Raw genomic sequence first — 21805 nt, 5'->3', positions numbered from 1 at the left:
ATAATCACCAGCACAATTAATACAGAAAGAGTTGACTTAAGAGTTCCTCAGTGATGACTTAAAATGATGTGTTTGCAGTGACGTGGCTTTTTGTTCAACCAATCTTTTATCTTTCCTGTTCTTAGCAATTCTTTTCCCAGCGGTAAGATCCCAGTCGGTTTCTGGTCTTTTTTTAAGATGTACCACTCTATTGACTTGATAGACTTCATTTGGCATTGAAGGCTTGTTGTGCATTTTGTCGGAAAGAAACTGGACTTTTGAACATAAATTCAGCAGTTCAGTCTGGACCCGACTCAAAGAGGGCACTGCTGGTGAAGATTATTCAAAAGGCAGTTTCTGTTTTCCTTTCCTCCAGCTCGGCCAGCAATTGTTCATTTATAACTAGAGAGAGGGAGACATAGTGGGTAGTTTTGAGATTATAAACAAAGTGAAATAATAGAGTAAAGTGGTTTGTGCTCTAAAAGGGACAAATATATTACATTAATTCTCTTATGTAAAGGACTTGTATATTTACCTATTCTTTATTCTTCCTCAATTCCCTCGCACACAAAAATGAGTATCTCTCTCTGCTTCGTGCCTTTACTGCATGGGAAGAAGGTTTTTTTGTCATTGTCTCCATTGTACCAGCACACAGAAGGGGAAGGGGCAACAGCGGCCTTTGCAGTAGGCTTTACAGCAGTGGAAGTTGCTAGTATGGATCATGTTTTAACTCTGTTGTTCACAGGAGTGCCACCTTTCATAATAAGCTTTGCAGCCAGATTCAGACAATCCCATAATGTAACACAGTACATGTAAAGGAGAGGAGGATGTTGATTTTTAAAACTAGCATGTTCTCTTTATTACCAGCCATAAACAATAACTACAGGTCGGGTTTGTACTCTTGGCTCACTAATCATTCCACAAGAAGAATGAGGACATTATTTACTGTCATAGAAAGCTGAGCACTTAAGTACGACTGAAAAGATAAAACCACAGAAATCACTGACACATGATTTTTTTTCTCTGATTCTAATTTCAGGCTTTTGGGGTATTTTCCAGTATTGAGTGACCTGCTTGGTGCAGTCAGTTGAAGTCTGCTTTTCCCTAATAGCTGCATTAGATCAGGCTGTTAAACTCGCTGACCCTGTTTCCACTGATCAGCCTCTAAACCGAGAAGCAGCCCTCATTTTAGTGTGTATATGTATTTCTTCCCCTCTATGCATCTGTGTCTGTTTTGCATTGAGGCCATGTGTGTCTTGTTCACGTCAGCCGGGTTTTACATAGCTGGGTTGGGATTAGACTTTGCATAGTGATAACCTTGTTCGTCGGGCCAGCCTTGGCCCTTCGTGAAAGGCTTCTGTTGCTTACCTTATACAGTATGTAGTCAGGCTGAAAGATTGCATTGTTTTGTTTTACAAGTGTTTTGTCTTTCCAATAATTGGGTACAACACGGAGTGGAGAACCTAATGCCTCTGTGGCATGTTTTTCCAAAACGACTGTGTTAATCAGCAGAGATTCAATCAGTCATGTCATTGAAACCCGACAGCAGTAGCTTTGTTTTCCATACAGAGAGAAAAGTGAACAAAAAGAGATAAAGGGAGTTCCTGGCCAGTCTACAGTGCGACTTTTAAAAAAAATCTTGTTTGTGTCAACAAACGGAAGCCATAGAGTTACTGCTGCAGCTGAACCACTCTCATTGAACCAGAAGGGATTCTGTGACTAAGAATACATGTCTAAAAACAAATACTTGACTTTGTGATAGTTGATAGCGGCAGCTGGAAAAGCCATGCCTCCAGGCTTTGTTTGAGTTACAGCCTTTTACTTTTAAGACTGCCTTCAGGGAGCTGTTGGCTTTGTTTTGAAAATTCAAACTTTGTTTACCGTTTTTATTTTTCCTGTACATATTCAATCCAGAAGCCACCACTGTTGCCTCTGTATTGTATACTCTGTAGCTATTGCAACACTGACACTGCGTTCCTGTCCTGCTGTGTTTTTTTCAGATTGTGCTGTGAACGTTCACAAGAGCTGCAAGTCTCTGCTGGGTGAGTGCACCAGCAGCAGGAATAAGGTAAACACTACAATGGAGCATAGATAAACCGGGACTAAGGCTTGGCTATAGGGAAGTCACCCGAGTACAGAAGTCTATCTCAGAGCTAACTTGACATCAAGGACTTTTATGGTCCTTTAATAACATATCAACCACGGCAGTCATCGCCTTTATCACAATCCTGCCACAGGTGAAGGATTTGTTGTGTATCGCTACGAGTTGTGCCACTAAACAAAGCCTCTGTTGCCGCATTTGAAAGTCTCATGAAAGGTTGCTGTGGACTCTGATAAATGGCGCTTGACAATACACATTTTACCGACTGACAAGCTTGCACCGCAAATGAGACGCACACGTTTGTCATTTACATTCGTTAAAAAACCTGTGGTACCTGTTTCTCATTAAAATAGTATATTTCTGTCTTTTTATTGGCCTTGTTTAATAACCGTGTGCGAGATGTCTGTGTATTTAATTGGATAGAAATTTAAACAGGTTTACAAAGTGACTTTGTTCTCAAATGTATGTACATATTCTTTGACCCTTTAGCGCACGACTCAGAGCTCTGCCCTAATACCTTCCCTTCTACTGTGTTCTATTATTTAACATATACACGGTATATACACATATACATTCTCAGACATTGAATCAGTAGTACAGACAATTCATTTTAATTGAGTTAAAAAACAGACAAAATGTAAGAACAAAGGCAGTAATAGTAAACTTCAATTGTGACAGAAAAAATATTTTCAATATTAATGACTATGCTACATTGCAAACTTTTAATTTGTTTAACGTCACTGAATATGAGAATTTTCCAAACTTTTCTGCAACATTTTGTTGTCACTATCAAACTGAAACTTCAACCTCAGTTCTTGCTTTCTCCATGGATCCCATGTGTTATGCTTTGTAGTTACATTTTGAGGTGGTACACATTAACTACCGGGAAACCCTCTATGGAGCAGTAAAGTGTAGCTACTGCACCACCTCAGAGAAGCAGAAATCCAATTTTGTAATGGAAAGTTGTGCGTTCATTTAAGGACAGGGGCATTTAAGACAACTCTATTGAAGATGACATGTCTCTGTCCATTCTTATGAAACTGCCTGAGATGGACGTGGCTTGCTAAATAGCATGTAAGCCGTGTTGCTGTAAACAAAGTACAGTAAGAGTGTGCACTCTTTGGGCATTTTGTAATCTGTCACTCAGCTGACAAATAAATGCTCTCTTACTTCATTTACTCCACACAGAGAGATTCTTCGCAGAGGACTTGCTCATCAGGATCTCCAAATCTTGGTAAGCAAAACGTGCATGTGCAGATATACACTTTGTACATCCCACTCACCACAGTATCAATTGAAGTACATTGATAGATAGCAAGATGGTTTAGTCCCTGTGTGTCAAATTAAAATTCAGGATTCCGCTCTGGTGGTTTGCAGATGATGAAACGGATGAACTCTTATGACCTCTGTAGATGGACTTGTCCTCTTTCTTTCTCTTCCTGTATGTGTGGGTCCTGGTCTCTGTGGTTTATGTGTGTCTGCTTCCACACAGAGTGTAGAGGAGGTGATTGGCCTCCAACAGGCTGTCGGCAAAGGTGATGATTGGCCATTGTTGACAAAATTCAGGAGCTTTGCCTCTGGTTCAATTATTGTCTCAAGCCAAGATAGATTTAGTAATTTTGTACCATTTATATAAAGTAGTATATACACATTCAAGGGCGCAGCCGCCTCACCAGGCTCTAATACAAATACTTGCTGCTATTTCTTTTAACATTAATGTTGTATGTTTATTTGCAGGATGGCCCCGGAGGCTCTGTATATTATTCCGTTCTTTATATGTCTGTAATGACAAGTATGACAATACAAGCTTTTTACTTTAGTGAAGTTTGTATACACAAAGAGAAACTAAAGGAAGCAAAAACAAAAATCTGATCTTTGCAAATTATTTGTGTCGGATCAGTTTCTTGTACTTAATAATAGGTTAGATTAAAGGTAATTTGACCTGTTAAATGTGCAGTGTGCTCTCAGTCATTATCATTAAGTGATCCATCAATTGTAACATTCAGCAGGCCCTGTTGCACGTGATTGAACCTGCAGGTGACATGAGCGGCTGCAGCAGCAGCTTAAGTTAATCTCCTATAGCAGTTGTTATTCTACTCTGAACAGCTGGAGTCCTGTCAGGCACAACTGATTCCTCCTCTAGTTCTGCTCTGGTCAATCAGTAGCTCGTGCAGGGGGTCGGGAAGTGAGGAATTGAGGAAAAGTGAAGAATCAGAAAATTGGAACAAGAGAGATCGGACATTAAGGATCTGGGCGGGTCGCATACAGTATATATATAAACCAGGCTTTGTGTCATCCTCTGCTTTTTGTAGTTCACACCAGTGAGGGCACATCCCTCATTGCTTTTGCAATGACAGCTGCTCCTGATAATAACTTCGACGCAGATTATTGATTCTTAACTACAAAGCTCATTCTGCCACTCTGTCTAGTTTGAGAAGTTCACAATGGAGCTAGCAGTTACCAAAGCCACTACCCAAACCACAGGGGCCTCTAAAGGTTGCTCCAGGATTGCTAAACTATCCTCCTCTTCCTCCACTTCATCTTTGGGTCTGTCCAGACATGTTGGTGTTCGAGTGTTGATGCACCGCGACCTGACCACCTGCAGATTCCTCCGATCGCTGCCTAGATTTTGGCAAAAAAAATACTTTGGTGGACTCCGAGAGGAGACAAACAAACAGCCGCCCAGCTCTTCGTCTTCTTTTCGCCTGTCATCTCCATGCTCTCGCTCGTCACTTTGTTTCTCCGCATCTTCTTCCTCTGTGTCCTCTCATTTTCTCCTTTCATCCGTCTCTCGTTTTTCCTCCCCAGCGCTCAGAGACAGAGAGTGGGAGCATTTGGGCCTAGCCTCATCACAGGCCCTGGATGGCCACCCAGGACTTCATAGCACCCCAGGCATGACCATCAGTTTGTGGGGAACAAGCACTCAGTCGCCTGCCGCCCATACCACCAGCTCCACCGCATCTTCCAGCCGCCGTCACCACAACAGCTCAGGGTGAGTATCTCTGTCTTGCAAGTTGGACTTTTTCCACTGAAGGCCTTGGTTTTGTGCAGAAGACTTATTCTTTATTTCTCTCTTTCATTGTATCTGTTACCCTTTAAAAGAAAAAGAAAGATGGCTCCTGAATGACAGGATTCCTTTTTACCTGAAGTTTAAAAACCACTAGAAAAAATGTGCTATATTTCTCTTAAATCGATAATTTTGTAGATGTTTACAGGACATGCTGTATGTTAATGCAGGATATTTTTAGATTCTTTGATGCTGAAATACTATTTTCTCTGTGCAATCGTGAGATGTATATTTATAGTTGACATATCAAGGCAAGCTGTCTTTTATAATATAACTGCCTTATGTCTGAGTCTAGACGGATCTCAGAACTGGACTACTTTTCTGCTGCATCTCTAAGAAAATAGGAAACGAGATGGGAAGGCGTGGGAGAGGGAGAGAGTCAGAGGCATAGCGAAGTTGTAAACAAGAGGAGAAGACAGGGAGTCGTAGATGGGCAACAATAAGTAGCTGCCTGGGTTTATTTTTTGTAGTTAATTTTATGTCACTGGACCTGTAAATGTACATGTTAGCTTTATTTTAGGCTACCACAAGCTAGTGGGATTACATTTGTCTCAGTGTCAGCATGTATGCCACCTTGGACTTGTGGTTGTCGTCCCTCAGATCCCTCCCTGGGGAGATGGATGAGACAGATGCTCTCCGCTCCAAACGCTGCAATGAAGACGCCATTTCCCTCGCTCCCTCGACCACCGAGTCCATCATCGTTGAAGGTGAGTTGACTCACTGAGGAGGGGATTGAGCTCCGATTTTGAAAGTCCCACGTTCCGCATTCGGTTGTAATTGCACATTCAGTTGCAGAGTTAAAGCGTGTCTTAAGGGAGTTTTCTTAAATCCAGGGAGTAGGGTGTGCGGCGTGTATTTTGTAGAGTCAGGGTTGACCTCACCCTGTCTCATTAAGTTGTAGTGTGTGGGAGAGGAAGACAGGCGAACTCGCTGACTATGTACAAAGAGCTACTGCACCATCTTTTTCTCTCAGCTGCCCTGTTGTAAGGTGTGTTGTTTATCAGGCACAGACTTAACATGCAAGAGCTACTGCTCCCCAGTACTCACTGAGGAGCATGTGGATTAGTATTTGCTTTACAGTATATTATATACTTTTATTTATCCCCAAGGGGAAATTTAGTGTGGCGTAGCAGCCATTTACACAGAAAATAAGATAAGATATAAAAACAACAGGGATGAAAGATATATGCAATAATAATACTAATAGAATAAAAATAACAACAACAACAATAAAATAGCTGTATGAAAGAAAGAATAACAGAGTATTAATTTAGGAATTAAATTAACTTAAACAGTAGAAGTGCAAGAGTGCAAGTATGTATGTGCATATTAAGGTGTAAATAAAAATAAAATAACAACAAACAATAGGAGAGTGCAAAAATGCAATAAATGTATATAATATGATATGTTAAGTTATAAAAAAGCTATAAAAAAAAATCAATAAATAATTGACTGTCTGAATGAACCCTAATAAAAACTTGGATGCTTCACAGTTAGTAATTGGAGACCTTTTTATAAGGGAATTATCTCTTGAATATCATTGTTCATCTATGAATGCTACAACATGTAGAGAATTAAAGTCATCAATAATGCAGACTTGAGTTACTTTTGTTCATTAGAGGAAACAAGATCCATTCATTTCAGTCATCAAACATTTTGAGGGAGTTCGAGAGTTGGTTTCACCTTAGTAATGCCGAGAAAGAGCTGTACTATCCAGGCTGTATTCTTCCAGGGCTGCTGGCTCTCTTGCTCTCCTTGATGATTTCAGTGAAAGCACTGATCTGAACATGGACTCCCAATTCTGTGCAATTTCCCACCATATTGGAAGCCAACCTTTTGTGTATTATAATACTTTAATGTGTCATCCTCTCCTCTCAGATGCTCACTATGCAGCAGTGCGGGCTGATCTGGAGTCTGATGCTCAGGACTTGGAAGTAGAGTCATGGAGTTTGGCGGTTGACCAGTCGTTTGTTAAGAAGCACTCAAAAGAAATGGTGAAGCGACAGGATGTGATTTATGGTAAGTGTGACTCCTTCGGTCGCGTTCACACCTGAGGAGTAGCTCATTGGTTGGATAGTTTTGGTGAACTGTCATCCCGGCTCATCAGTGCTAAACACAATGGCAGGGGAAAATGAAATTCAATATATTGACATACATTTGACTTTTAATTAAAAGCGACCTCGCTTTTCACATTCCGAGAACATTGTTATTGTAGTGTCTTTTTTTTCCACCTGGTGCCTATATTTCCCACAATGCCATCGACTACTGACTGCTTGATTCAGGCGTGTTATGCTTCTAGCTACTACTGTAGCTTTGAGCAAAGTGGGCACTCAACCTCAGTTTTTAGTGACATCACTTCAGGCAATGTATCAAGTTCACAAAGCTCCCTCAGGATCCACAACATGCTAAATACAACATATTTAGTAATATGTGGTGGAATTCCCGTTATACATTTTAGGACTATTTTTAAGGAACCACGTTAGCAAGTTGTATGACAAGGAAAAAACATAAGGAAACTAGATTAAGAAAGGTTTGGATGACATAAAGCACCTGTTGTGAGCCCGTCCATATCATTACAATGCCTTATCCATGTATGTGTTTTTAAATGGCAAAACATAAACGTGTAACTTAATTTCCTTGCACAGAGCTCATGCAGACAGAGATGCACCATGTGCGAACACTGAAAATAATGCTGCGTGTGTACGTCCAAGAGTTGAAGGAGAACCTCCAGATGGACTCTGGCAGGCTAGACTGTCTGTTCCCCCGTTTGGAAAACCTCCTCGAGCTTCACACACATTTCCTGTCTCGTCTCAAAGAGAGGCAGCGTGAAAACCTTGTTTCGCCCAGCGACAGGAACTACGCTATCAACAGAGTGGCAGACATTCTGATTGCACAGGTAGGGAGGAGATGCATAGAACTCTCATGCATACAAACACCCAGCATGACATTTTTCTGATCACATAAAAAAACTAAAGGAGAAACACAGACTGCAAAAACAGAACAGAGAGATAACAGTTTTCTTTATTCTCCAGTTTTCAGGTGAGATAGGAGAAAGGATGAAGGACAGTTATGGAGATTTCTGCAGTCACCACACGGAGGCTGTCAACTACTACAAAGAACAGCTGCAAAACAACAAAAAATTCCAAAACGTCATACGGGTAAGACACATCAGTCTCCTGGTTTTTGATATCCGATTTAATCCACACAGTACATCTGTAACGGAGTGGTGGGGTGCTACAATTAAATGCCCCTTTTCTTCTCAGAAAATCAACAACCTCTCCATTGTGCGGAGGTTAGGAGTGAGCGAGTGCATTTTGTTGGTGACGCAGCGCATCACCAAGTACCCAGTCCTAGTGGAGCGCATTCTGCAAAACACTGAAGGTTCAGTATTTCACATGCATTTTTTCAGCTAATAAATCCCTATTGAGGAAAGTCAAACCATATTTTTTAGTGAGGAGTAACTTCACACATTATAGTTACATCTATTTCATGTTTATTTTCTCTCTCTAGCGGGTACAGAGGAGCAGGAGGATCTGACTCGGGCACTGGGTCTGATTAAAGACACCATCGTTCAGGTTGACGCGCTGGTTAATCTCCATGAGAAGAACACTCGACTCCGAGACATACACAACAAGATGGAGCCAAAGGCACTGGGAAAGATCAAAGATTGCAGAGTGTTTCGCAGGGAGGACTTGGCGCAGGGCAGGAGGCGTTTGCTGCATGAGGGCACAGTCAACTGGAAAGCTGCTTCTGGCAGGCTCAAAGGTATCATCTGGCATGATGAATTAAAATACTTTTCTGATCTGCTATCTCAGTGTAAATCTTTTTTTGTGTACATATGTTTTATATGTATTTATATTCTGGTCTTTTGGAGAGTTTTGGAATGAATAAACATATATTACATATGAAATGTTGTCTTTCCAGATATTATTGCAGTGCTTCTGTCAGATGTGTTGCTCTTGCTACAAGAGAAGGATCAAAGATATGCATTTGCTGCAGTGGTGAGTGATTGATCCATTCAGTCAGCTGACACTATCTAACAAAAATAAGTGGGAGCGGAATTTAATCAATATTACTCTGTAAATGAACCAATAACCAAAAAACACACCCTTCTGTCTCTTTCCTTTTTCTTATTGTTATCCACTCAGGATAACAAGCCGTCGGTGATCTCGCTTCAGAAGCTGATTGTCAGGGAAGTGGCCCATGAGGAGAAAGCCATGTTTCTTATCTGCGCCTCCTCCAATGAGCCAGAGATGTACGAGATCCACACCAACTCCAAGGAGGGCCGAAACACTTGGATGAGACACATACGTCAAGCTGTTGAGAGGTAGCTGCATTTACACAGAGTAGAAATACATAACCGTTTGTTACTACTATTTACATTCTGTGAAATTCTTTTGAACAGAACATGAGAAAGATGTTTGGTCCAAGAGAACATGTGAAGGAACCATACTCAGTTTTCTTTCTGTCTCCCCATCTGTATTGTCTTTGGTCCTGTCCCCTCTTAGCTGTCCTCATACAGAAGAGAGGCTGTTCAGCGAGGAGGAAGAGGCCCGAGCTTTCAGGTTCAAAGAATTTCAAGGTAACTATAGATCAAGTAAGAAATGACTTGCATAAAGAAACCCAGAGGGAAATCAAAACGTTGATGTGGCCGGCCACAAGGGGGTGCTCATGCATCAAAATAACTTTAAAATTGTTAGAAGTTTACTCACAAAATGTATATCTCATCTCAGTAGATTTGGACTTTTGGACTGATTTAGGACAGCATGCGCTTTTTAAAGCACCCAAGTGTATTTAGGTGTGGTAAAAGATCAGGGCTGTTCTAGATGCAGGAGTGAACATGTGACAACACCTGCATCCATATCCTTTGGATTTAACTCCTCTTCTATTCTATTTCATGTTTCTCATCGTAGAACGGCTGAGCCAGAAGGATGCAGTGGTCTTCCAGGCTCTCACTGAGAAGTTGCAGCTGTTTGCCGACATGGCAGAGTCTGTGGCCGGTCTAGAGGACGCAGGTTCACGTTCCAGACTTCTGCTTCGAGGAGACGCTTCAGACCTCCAGCAGGGGGAGGCCCTGCTCAAAGGAGCTATCACTGAGGGTAGGACCCTGCTGCATCATAATATTATGTATGTCTGCTTTAGATACAAAAGGGAGGTTTGCCAATGTTATATTCATGGACTGCTCGTTGCAGCTATGTAATAAATCAGTAGGTATTGGTATTATTGAGTTTGCTACTATTCCGCCCTAAAAATCTCCCCCTGTCCAGCTTTTTAACCTTAATGTGCGTCTCTTTCACTTCAGTGGATAACCTCCAGAACCTGCTGCAGTCTGGGGTGAGGGAGGAGGAGGCTCCACCCTTCCGGCTGGAGGAGGGGAACGGTTCTGGGGTTCTACCCAGGCGAGCGGAAACCTTCGGGGGCTATGACAGCAGCCCCACCATCCTCAGTAAGAGTGAGTCCAGCACAATCCATGCACTGAGGAAGTCTACCATCTAATGGATTTGCAATAAATCATTCATTGTAAACAAATTCCATTCCTTGAATTGGTTGAATTTATGTGTATGGTTTTTATATGTGTATGTGTGTTGTTTCTGTGCAATGTTTGTGAGTGTCAATGTTTCTGTTCGGTTTAATTACTCGTGTGTGTTTGTCACTGTGTCCTTTTCCGTGTGTGTCTGCGTTGGTGTGTCTGTGCCAGATGGCAGTGTGAAGAAGAACTTTTCTTGCGAGACCAGAAACCGAGATAGAAGCCAGAGAGCCAGCTCTGACCCTCAGCTCAAAGACCTTTGTGGCAGCCACACCCTGCAGCAGACGGTAGGCGGTCAGCACGCACACAGATAAACGGTTCATCTTGGGATGAGTCACATTGTTATTTCCTGTACATAGTAGTGACCAGACCCAAGTCATCTGGAAGGTTTCCATACACTGATGTTTACTGTTTGTTTATAAATAGATAAAGCCTTGACCAAACGAGAACGAGTCTGATCAGGCAGACAAAATGTAACGACATGTTGCTGTCAATGAGCCGTGTCTGAGAAACAAAGCCAGTTTTACTTTGTCACAGGATCAGTTGTAGTTGTAACTGACAGCGCTGTGAAAAGGTCCATATGGCCTCACACACTTTGTGGTCCTCCAAAATTCCTATAAATTAACACATTTTATTTTTTCTAAGCCATTCAAAACTATCTTTCTTTGTTTCGCCCTGAGACCGAAAAATTCTCCTTGTTGAATTACTGATAAATATTTGATATCTTATGCTGCTCAGCTCTCATATCGAGGTTGAAGAAACAGGTTTTTAAACATTATTTGCCATAGAGAAAATTTCTAGTTTTACCATCATGGCTAATAATAGTTGCTCAACAACATTTCTTTAGTTTTTTTTAGTGTGCAGGATGTACAGGAATACATAAATAAAATAAACTTGCATAGTGTCTGTTTTTTTTTTTACACAAAATAGAGCTTTTGAAAAATAAAATAATTCCATTTTAAAAATCCATATGACCACAGCAAATCTAAAATGCTATCTGTCTTCTATTAGTTTATGTGTGTTTGTATGTAGTACTGTATACAGTAGTCCTAGTGCTAGTGATGTTTAGTATGACCTGCTGTGTGTCGTTGCTCAGGTTGATGAGAGCTGCTGCTCTCCTGCCAGATGGAACCGCATCTGGTCCAACTCCTTCCCCGAGGCTGAGGTAAACTCCTTCTCTGATCTGTCACCTTGTGCTTCGCAACTCTGCTGGAGTACATATTCATAGCCGTGCCTTCTGAACTGAAAAGATGTACACATGAGAAGTTTGCACATTATACATGCTGTGTTGTTTTGGTGATTCTGGTGGTTATTTGGTTATAATGAGCTCGCCTGTGTCTCTATTCTAGTTCTTTGACAGAGTGCTGATGCTCTCCCAAAGGCTCTATAGTCTGCAGGTAATACTCTCCTCTCCACTGTTAATGATGTTAATAAATGCTGCCAGTGAATGAAATACGTTGAAACATGTGGTATATATGCATGTTTGCAGAGATATTGTTTCATAATATTGTGTTAGCTGTTTGGCTTACTTATTAATCTTGATAACTTTCAAAGTTAGTATCATTGTTGTGGGCACCTAACAACTTGTGTTATTTACCCCCTGTCTCTGCCTTCAGGCCATCATTTCACAGCAGGACAGTCACATCGAGCTGCAGCGGGCCTCGTTGACAGAGCGGGCCTCCCTGCCCGGCCGCCACAGAGGGAACGTGCTCCTGGAGCAGGAGAAACAGCGGACTCTGGCCCTGCAGAGAGAGGAGCTGGCCAGCTTCCACAAGCTACAGTCTCAGCACCGGCAGGAGCAGCAGCGCTGGGAGAAGGAGAGGGAGAGGCACCGGCAACAAGTCGAGGCCACGGAGGCCAGGCTCCGGCAAAGGGAGGAGGAGTGCAGACGGCTGGAGGTGAAGTGCTATCTTAGAAAAAAGATATGTGTGAAAGGCTGAATTGTATGACCTCTCAGCTTTGCTCTATATTTGAATTTACAGTTTCATTGTTCTGTGTGATTTTCTGATTTGTAATTTATAAAAAAGAAATAAACTGTTCATATAGCATTGTAGTTTGGATGACTTGTTTACAAATTGTTTAAAAAACAGATCCTTTGAAGTTAATGTCTCAGTTAAAAGTGTGTACATTTTGCAAGCTTATAAAACTACTAAAAATAAATAAATACAGGATGTTTTTCAATATCAATATTCCACACAAACTGCAACATTACTTGTTCTATTGATGCAGGAGCTTCTGGCAGAAGAGAGGAAGGAGCTGGAGAGTCAGAGGGAGACGTACCAGCAGGACCTGGAGAGGCTGAGAGAGTCTACCAGAGCTGTGGAGAAAGAGAAGGAACGTCTGGAACACCAGAGGAAGATCAAGAGGAAGACTATTGAGGTGGGAAACTTGATCTGGAGATGATGGCTTGAATACAGAAATATCGTAGTATGCCTATATTTAAAGGAAAAGGGCTCACCGAACAATACAAGACTAGCAAGCTAGCTATTCCGAGCAGAGCTAATGTTTGATTTATTCAAAATTATTTATGTCAAAATGTTAAGGGAGCGACGTAATCCAACAATGAATGTACACAGCAGACACTACAAAATAAGAAGGGGCTTCCCCATCTCTTTTGTTTCATTTTTTTCTGTTGCTTATTCCTTGCATCTCTTTTTCCCTTCCCTTCCATCCCCTGGGCATGAACCCATTCAAGGTAGTTAAGCATCTGAAACACTGATACGCTAATTATATGATTTAAATGAAAGTTTATTTCTTGAGTTCAGATGCTCTTACTATAAAAGAAACACTGGTTTTAGCTCCAACAGCCTGTTTCATGGATGGATGAATGATAAACACACATACGAATGAACACATCTCTTACCACTCAGCCCAAGAATCCACCTACGCAGGGAGCAGTCTTTCTCTCCACCTCTCTTTACCTCTGTGCTATCCCAGTACGTGCTCGTACAATGCGGGTCATTGTTTGTGAGTTTCATGGGAGAGAAGCTTTGAGAAAGATCCACTGACTGTAATTTCATGCCCGGTGCTAACAGATCCATCAAGGAGCTACAGTAATGATACTTAATATCAGCCTTTAGTGTTTTCAAAGACCTGTATCACCATCACAGTCTGGTTGATTGGCGTTCTCTGTTACAAGCGGAGAGGAAAGGGTAACTGTAGCATGGGAAGTTTTATCTTGATACGAACTGAGATGCAGAGTAACAGTGGCAGCGCTGCTATACTTAAATCAGCTTTTTTTTATAAAATATATTTCGAAAAAAAAGTGGGTTTATTTACATTAGAAAAATAAATAAAATCAATTTCAGTTTTGGCAACTAATACAGCAAATTAAAGACATAAAAAAATACTTTGAAACATTAATGAAAAATAACCAATAATCCAATACAATAAATGTAAATGGGAGCGATACAAAATAAATGTTACCCTATTTACAAAGCAACAATTAATAATAAAAAATATATATATATTTTTTAGGATTTCATTGTCAACATTACCCTGCAATATTGTGATATTATTTTCAGGCAAAATTGCCCATCCTTAGTTTACATCATCATCATATCATAAAACTTGGTTCTTCTTTATCGTGAACAGGTTTCTCATCAGTATCTGTTGTGAAATCTAGATTGTCAACACTTGAGTCTTGGTCCCTCCTCTCGGAGCTGTTGCACATGATTTTCCTGTATGATGTCTACTAGTAACCGATGGCTGGTTTCGTTATGTCATATTAAATTGGTGGGTTGATATTTAGAAACGAGCATTCTAGATTTGGAGAGGAGCATGAACGGTGTTGACGGCTCCACTTCCTGACTCACACACATGATTCTGTCAACAGGTGGAGGCCGTGCAAAACACACCCAGTGAGGGGTTTGTTCACTCTGACTAATGCTCCAATTTAAGAAAGCCGAAACCTTTCAGCTGGATGAGTCAGCATGTTCTTCTACTTCTCTTCTTATTTTCTGCTTATGCACAAACTGTAACTGTACAAACTGGATTGCTTTTTCCCAAGAAGTTGGACGAATCACCAGAAGAGATGTACTGATAGACATGCTCTGATAAAGATGTCTCCAGTGATGTCACTAGTCTGACATTCCTTCCTAGTTAAAGCCCGGCAGTTATCTGTGATTGGCCAGTGCCTTCATCATGCATACCGAGCTGAGTAACTGACAGGTGAACTCATGCCATCCATTCAAGTCATGTCTTGTCCCTCCCAAAAAAAGCTACAGTGATTTTTCTTTTCTTTTTGCAACTGTGCATACCGTTGTTTTGTTGTCATTCATCTGCTGTAGCGTTACATCCTCAGACATCTGGCTGCCCATCAACCATCCAAAGGATTTCCTGGTAACACGATCTTTCAGTGACATGTCTTGACTCAAGACGAACACAAACACACACAACCAGCTGACAAGAGTTATTGCATTAATCATCTCATTACTGGCTGCAGAAGGCAGGCCTTTGACTGTGAGCTGTACCTAGAACACTTCACAGTAACTCCTAGAAAACCACAGCCGCTGCCTAAATTGACTTGTGCTGTGGTGAGTAATGCAGGGACCCTGGTAATTACAGAGGCCTTCTCTGAAACCGTGCTAGTAAATAAGATTGTTGTGTGGTTTGCTTCTTGTAAGGACTGCAAGATAAGACCTGGAGCAGATCAGATCTAGCCCCTATCAGCACTCAACACTCCATTAAATCATACCAATATTGTTTGTTTAAGACGAGCTAAGTAGAGTGTTTTGTACACGTGCAGATATATGGGTTGCTGTTGTATACCGTTGGCCGTTTTATGGGAATTTCTTGGCTGCCGTTATGGGAGATTTGGAGGGGGTTTGTGGCCCCTCTTCGTCAAACACATCAAACAGTCTTTTCATCAGCTGTGACCTCAGGATCTGTTCCAGGCTTTAGGCCAGCCTGATACCAACAGCCATTTAATCACCAACACCCAAACATTAAGACGCATCAGCAAACCAGGAGAGCTATGATTAGACCTCATATAAGATATATAAGATGTATGTGTGTGTGTGTGTGTGTGTGTGTGACATAAACAAGTGTTTGCGCAAGAATGGTGCTAGTTGCGGCATGTCCTGACTTTAGAAGTACTTCTCTTTCATGTGTTATCTCATGTGATCACACTTGGCCTCTTGATAAGGAACGCATTGGGCTCAGGCTTTTTTACATTTTTATTGGATCTGCTCCAACAGAGCCTTGTGTCTGATTGCTCTATAGTCCTGTGACTGCAAAGTCATGAACTGTGTTCATAATCAAGAATAGAGATCAGTGGGAGGGGGATTTGACTGAGTCAGGAATAGCACAGTCAAGAAAAAAAGTTACCTGCACAATATAGCGAGAATAAATGGAAAATGGAAGGAATGGAAACCTGAATAGAAACTTGGGTTATGACTACAAGGTCAAAGGTTCAGTTCGCGGCCTGTTGGGAGGTCTTTATGAGAAAATGCATATAAGAATAACCATTGCAACTTTTTAGAGATGCCTTTAAGCAAAGCACTCCATTTAACAACCTTTCTCCTGCTGTTTGCTCAAGAGTTGAAAATTGTAAAACTAGACAGATCTCTGGTGTAAATAGCTACATGAACATGACAGAGGACATTGCTAAAAACATGGGAAGATTGGCAAAGCTCAAAAGAAACTTTAAAAGGTCAGTCGTAAAACTGTGACCTGTATCTGTGTTTTTTTACACTGAGTTATCTCTTCCTCTCTTTGGCCTCAGGATGATTTACGATGCTGTTGAGTGTGTTCCTGTGGTCTAAAAAGCCCCCGAAGAGTAACACACACACACACGCACGCACGCACGCCTAGATGCCTGTAACTCACTTCTTTTATAACCAGTTAATAGCGGTTGCTTCGAGAGGCTTAGATAGAATACGAGCTTGAGGGAAGATATTTTCTCTTTAGCCATCTACCACTGAAGCTACCCTCACCTGTTGCCACACACTGTATGCTGTATTGTTCTGTATGTCCTCCAACTAAAATATTGTCAAATAACCCAATTGTTCTTGCTCTGTGAGAGAAAGCAGTAGTTGCATGTAGAATAAGTAACGCATTTCTGTGCGTTACATATCTTGTTTGTTTCCAGCCATCAATTCTTGAGATGTGCGTAATGTGACATAATTATTACTTTTATTATTGATGAGTTGACACACCATCAATCAATCATATCATTTATAAAACATCAGAAAATTGCATCAAATGTCCATCATAATTTATCATCAAATGTCTGGTTTTGTCCGATCAAAAAAAGCTGGATTTTTCTATTTATTGAGTAACTTTTTTGGAGATTAATCAATTATTAAAAGGGTTTCTCAATTGACGAAATGCTTCAGCTCTAATGTGATTTCCCAGGAGTCATTATATAAATTGCTGAGTCATTGCTCATTACCTTTCCACTGCTGTCGCATTGTGAACAATGCGACACATTGTGCAGTGTGATATGTGAGTATCCGGGCAGTTTTCAGGATGAAAGAAACATGGCTGTATAATTAGCTGGTCCCAGCCTGACATTAACAGAAGCCTCTGGAAGGCAGCCCATGCTAATTGTTTATGTGCTGTCAGTTGGGGCTTTTTGTGCTCTGTAGCTTCCGCACAGTTTACTGCCCTGGAAACCTGCTGTTTGTTCCGCTTAAAGCCGATCACCTTGCTCTGGGAACAATGCAACATCTGTGTGCCAAGATGAGTGAGTGCTGAGTGAGGGAAAATGAGGGAGGGAAAGAAGAAAGTGAGCTTTAGGGAAGGACGTATAGAGACTTTCCCAGTATAGGGCCCCTCTCTGCCTCGGGTCCTGTCATGCTCTGCTGTTAAAACTGGAAGAAGCTTCAGTCTCCTCACACACAGTCACATGAGTCTGCCCTTCATGCCTTGTAAAACACTGTCATCATGCGTTCCCCCTATCCGCAGGAAGTATTTGGCATCATCATCAATCATGTAGCATGTGCACTGAATACCAAACCGAACAGTAACGGACTGATGCCAGACCTTAGGTTCAATATCATCAGTTAAAACTGATGATATTGGCCTTTTTTTAAAATAATAATAATAGAATAATGAAAAAACTTGGTCTGCTTCAATGTTTGAAAATATGTAATTCAAACAAACCAAAGGACAATATATGAATGAAATTGAACAGAGAATTGTTTCTTAGAGATCTCAGTTCTTCTGTCTTTGTTTGAGACCATTTCAGCATCCTGTCTTTGGGAATATGGGGACAAGGAGGATTTTCTGTCCATTAGGATTAGTCTTTTGGACTAAATATCAAACATGTACTTTTATGTTGCTTAATGTCGATTCAAAGCTGATTCTGAACTGCCAGAAATTGACTGATTGTTACCATAGTCTTGATATTTTTGATTTAGTGTGAAGGGAATAGCCTTAAGCGACATTTTGTCACAATGCTGTCGAAGGGCTTTAAACCATCCAACTATAGTGACACTGTGAAGAGATGCTTCTTATAGTTTGTTATTCAGCACATGTGGAATTACTAACGCAAACAAACACAACACCACTTTATTGTGCAGGAACCCTCCTTGTTGGTCTCATTGAATGCAGATTGAATACAGATAATGTTGACTCCATCGGTCGATCATATTTCCCCCATTCTAGTCATTAAGTGGACAATGTAGTCACTGTCTTTTATCCACTGATGTCATGAGTCAGTTTCTTGTTGGCCTGCTTGTCTAACAGCCCAGCCTGTTTTGTTCCTGGTTTGTTAGACACGCCTTTATGTGCACAGGGACTATTAAGGGTTTTATGTTTCTCATTTTGCGTGTGCGTGTGTGTCTGTGTCTGTGTCTGTGTCTGTGTGTGCGTGTGCGTGTGCGTGTGTGTGTGTCTGTGTACACGCATTGTCCTTGAGACTCTTGGAACACATCAAAAGCCTTTTACCAAACTGTGTGCTCAGCAGAAACATTTGCATGTGTTTCTGATTCCCTCTGTAGCCCATAAATACCCTGCTACTCAACAGATTGTGTTTCCGTAATGACAGTGTCGCACAGACGATTTATAGTTTCATTTGTTTATGCATGTGTGTCTTCTGGAAGAAGTTGTCTTACGTTTTTTTTTTTTTTTTTCCTGCAAATATATACTCTCGTACATAATTAACAACAGAATGCACACAGACCCCCACGCACGCACAAACTTGATGTTCTACATCTCCTGCATCGAACCAAACTGAATTTGAACACACATATGGTATACTGTGCAAAAGCCATTCTTTCTGAACTTGAATACTGATTTTCAAGTCTTATGTGATGATGTATGCAACAATGGAAGAACGCTTTAGTCAGCAAATAACTCCCCGTCTTGTCTTCCAGGTGGCTCCTTTGTCTGGCAGCCTGAACGGGGAGCTCCTCATGTCTTCGGGCCTCAGCAGCTTCCCCAGCGTCTCCGACCTGCCCCTCCCTCAGAAGCCCATGGTGCGGGCCAGCCTCTCTGTAGCACCAGCCGACTACCCAGAGCGCCCTGAAGTGATGTTGCGGCGGGAGGCGAGCTCTTCCACCCTGTCACCGAAGACGGAGGTGCCGCTCCATCTCTTCAGCACCACCAACCAGCAGCACAAACTCTTGGGGGTGCAGCAGCAGATCCCAACCAAACTGGCCGCCTTCAGCAGCGGCAAAGGGAAAGGAGGCAAGATTGGCAAAGCCTCACATCGTACTGACAGCACTGGTAAGAAATCAGACCTCAGATACCGAGTTTCACAGGACATGCAACTAGCACTGTTCTTCCACATTTGTGTTCCTTTTTATATTCATGTATTAACATCTCCTGATGAGAATAATCAACAGTAACTGAAGCGCACAAATATCATTACATAGAGTCTGATTCCTAAAGAGTAATATATATAATTATAGATGTGCATTCTATAGCTGCAACTAACACATTTTATATTTTTGATTGAACAATTAATCCCAAAAACTTTCTTTTGGCTGGACAGTCCAAAGCTCAATAATATTCACTTTACTACAATGTAGGAAAGATGTGGACTGCATGCCAATTCCCAACAGCAAGTATCATAAATATACACTGTTTTACAAAATGTGTTTGAGTTTTGCATTGAGGTTTTCTCCTCTCTCACTCTCTTACACTTATTAATGTAGTGCAGTATTTTCTCTTTTAAAAATGATTTTTCTTACTCACTCTTTGTCTATATACAAGCCATCTGTGCCTGACATGAGCTTGACCTGATCAGCATGATTTAAGTGGCTCATTTGGATCACATTAGCGGTCTAAATTGGGTCAGCACTCTGATTTATCAAATAGTGGCTGACAGAGGCTACGCTTTAGTTTACCAATGCAATCTAATTTCTTTTAAATTAAATCACCTTCTGGCTTTTTTTTACTCCCTCTTCCTCTTCTGCTCCTCCCTCCTCTTCCTCCCAGCCTCAGTTGATATGAAGCAGATGCTGCCACTGAAGCTGTCCGCCCGAGATGACAACGCCCTCAAGGCCAAGCGTTCCATCAGCCCCCACCAGCAGCTCCCGCTGTCGGCCCCTCCTCCGCCTCTTCCCATGCATCATCACGCAGGTACCTTTTTATACTCCGCTCCTCCGCGCCCTTCACTGGTTACCAGTGGCTGCCCGCATCTCCTTCAACACATTGGTACTTGCGTACTGTGCTGCGAACAGATTTGGTGCAGTCTATATCCAGGTGATGGTAAAACTTTACACCCCAGCTGCTCGGCTTTTGCCAATCGACTTGTAGCTCCGTCACTGCGAGCTAAACAATCAACAAAGTCACGACTGTTTGCTGTCCTGGCTCCTCAATGGTGGAACGAGCTCCCCATTGACATCAGGACAGCAGAAAGTCTCTACATCTTCCGCAGCAAACTAAAAATACATCTTTTCCGACTACACCTTGAATTAAAAAAAGTAGCACTTTAGTAGCACTTGAATGGCACTTACTTATAGCATTTTGTAGTTTTGCTTCCTTGAAGAAATTGTACTTTCTTTATTCTTGTTGTTCTGAGTTTGTACTCATGGTTGAATGCACTTATTGTAAGTCGTTTTGGATAAAAGCTTCAGCTAAATGAAATGTAACTCATGAGCCCACACACTTCCTCCTTTCCTCAGGACAAACGCAATCTCCTCTCGTCTGTCTTTGCCAACTGCATTATTAAACTTGGTTCTCACAGACACAAACATGAGAGACACACATTGTCCACCTGGGCGAACCGGACCCCACCCGATCGCGGTTCTCTCTAAAGCTTACTTTTATGCCTCACCCTGTGTAAACACCTATCAATTTCCCCATGGCTCACTGTGATTAATGGCAGGCTGTCCTGCTGACACAGACATTTTAACACTTTAATCCTGCGCCCTGACAATTACCACTGACAGAGAAACACTGGCAGGATTGCAGGTGATAGATTTCAGTTAGGCTGTGTAAGCCAAGCTTTAATAAACGGGTACAACGGATTAATCTGTCGGGCCTTTTTAATGCTATTTTTGGAGTAATCCCTTGTTCAATCTAAGCCTTTCTTCTTTTTCTGTGACAGATCAACTCAGTCCTCCAGACAATGCTGGGCCAGACACCCAGTCCACCTCCTCCATCAGCATCTCCCACCCTCAAAATCTTCAGAAGCCTCCCATGCCTCCTGCACAGTCCCATCCTCAGCCCTCCATGCCTCCTCCCACCATCCCTTCCCACTCACAGAGCACCGGCTCCCTCCAGTTCCAGTCCCATCTGCAGCCGCAGGGCCTCAGTCCGAACGCCCAGGCCCATGTGCAGGTAAACCTTCACGGGCTCACCCACAGCCACAGCATGCCGCCACCTTACAAGATTGCCACAGAAGACCTCAATAAAGAGGACGTCATCTTCTTCTAAAGTCCAGTCTGCTGCACTCAGATCAACCGCTAATCGCTAAAAAAATAATTATGGGATAGTTGCTACCATGTGTCCTATTGTGGGCACGGAACAGGTGTGGTGTTATGAAAGGGTTTATGAAGTAAGATTGTTTAAATATCTGTACAAGTGGCAGCAATCCATAACGGAGAGCTGTGCCCTTGTTAGCACTCCAGTGGCCCCTGAAGAAAGAAAAATGTTATTCAAGAAGTTTTACTTTTCTATTTTAACAGTTACCCCATCTTTGTTTTTAAGATGCCTCCGTTTCTTTTTATTAAATTTT

At 41.8% G+C, this 21805-nt stretch overlaps 1 protein-coding gene across 1 annotated transcript in view; it reads left to right on the top strand.

Annotated features, from left to right (window-relative positions):
• Positions 1-21504, top strand: part of arhgef18b (rho/rac guanine nucleotide exchange factor (GEF) 18b) — a gene marked incomplete at both ends in the record, with an annotated part of 36402 nt that extends 14898 nt beyond the window's left edge. Inside the window, 22 exons of the mRNA XM_079220431.1 lie at positions 1980-2047; positions 3269-3314; positions 4889-5072; positions 5748-5854; positions 7026-7166; positions 7793-8043; positions 8180-8305; positions 8411-8528; positions 8658-8912; positions 9072-9148; positions 9296-9474; positions 9656-9729; positions 10061-10246; positions 10450-10599; positions 10846-10961; positions 11771-11839; positions 12024-12071; positions 12291-12572; positions 12904-13053; positions 18996-19347; positions 20062-20205; positions 21176-21504. Coding sequence (XP_079076557.1) covers positions 1980-2047; positions 3269-3314; positions 4889-5072; positions 5748-5854; positions 7026-7166; positions 7793-8043; positions 8180-8305; positions 8411-8528; positions 8658-8912; positions 9072-9148; positions 9296-9474; positions 9656-9729; positions 10061-10246; positions 10450-10599; positions 10846-10961; positions 11771-11839; positions 12024-12071; positions 12291-12572; positions 12904-13053; positions 18996-19347; positions 20062-20205; positions 21176-21504 — 3452 coding nt within the window. The remainder of the gene's footprint in view (positions 1-1979; positions 2048-3268; positions 3315-4888; positions 5073-5747; positions 5855-7025; positions 7167-7792; positions 8044-8179; positions 8306-8410; positions 8529-8657; positions 8913-9071; positions 9149-9295; positions 9475-9655; positions 9730-10060; positions 10247-10449; positions 10600-10845; positions 10962-11770; positions 11840-12023; positions 12072-12290; positions 12573-12903; positions 13054-18995; positions 19348-20061; positions 20206-21175) is intronic.
• Between the last annotated feature and the right edge of the window lie 301 nt (positions 21505-21805).

This window comes from Taurulus bubalis, assembly GCF_910589615.1.
Source record: "Taurulus bubalis genome assembly, chromosome: 7".
Lineage (NCBI taxonomy): Eukaryota > Metazoa > Chordata > Actinopteri > Perciformes > Cottidae > Taurulus > Taurulus bubalis.
This window is presented reverse-complemented; position numbering and strand designations above follow the sequence as displayed.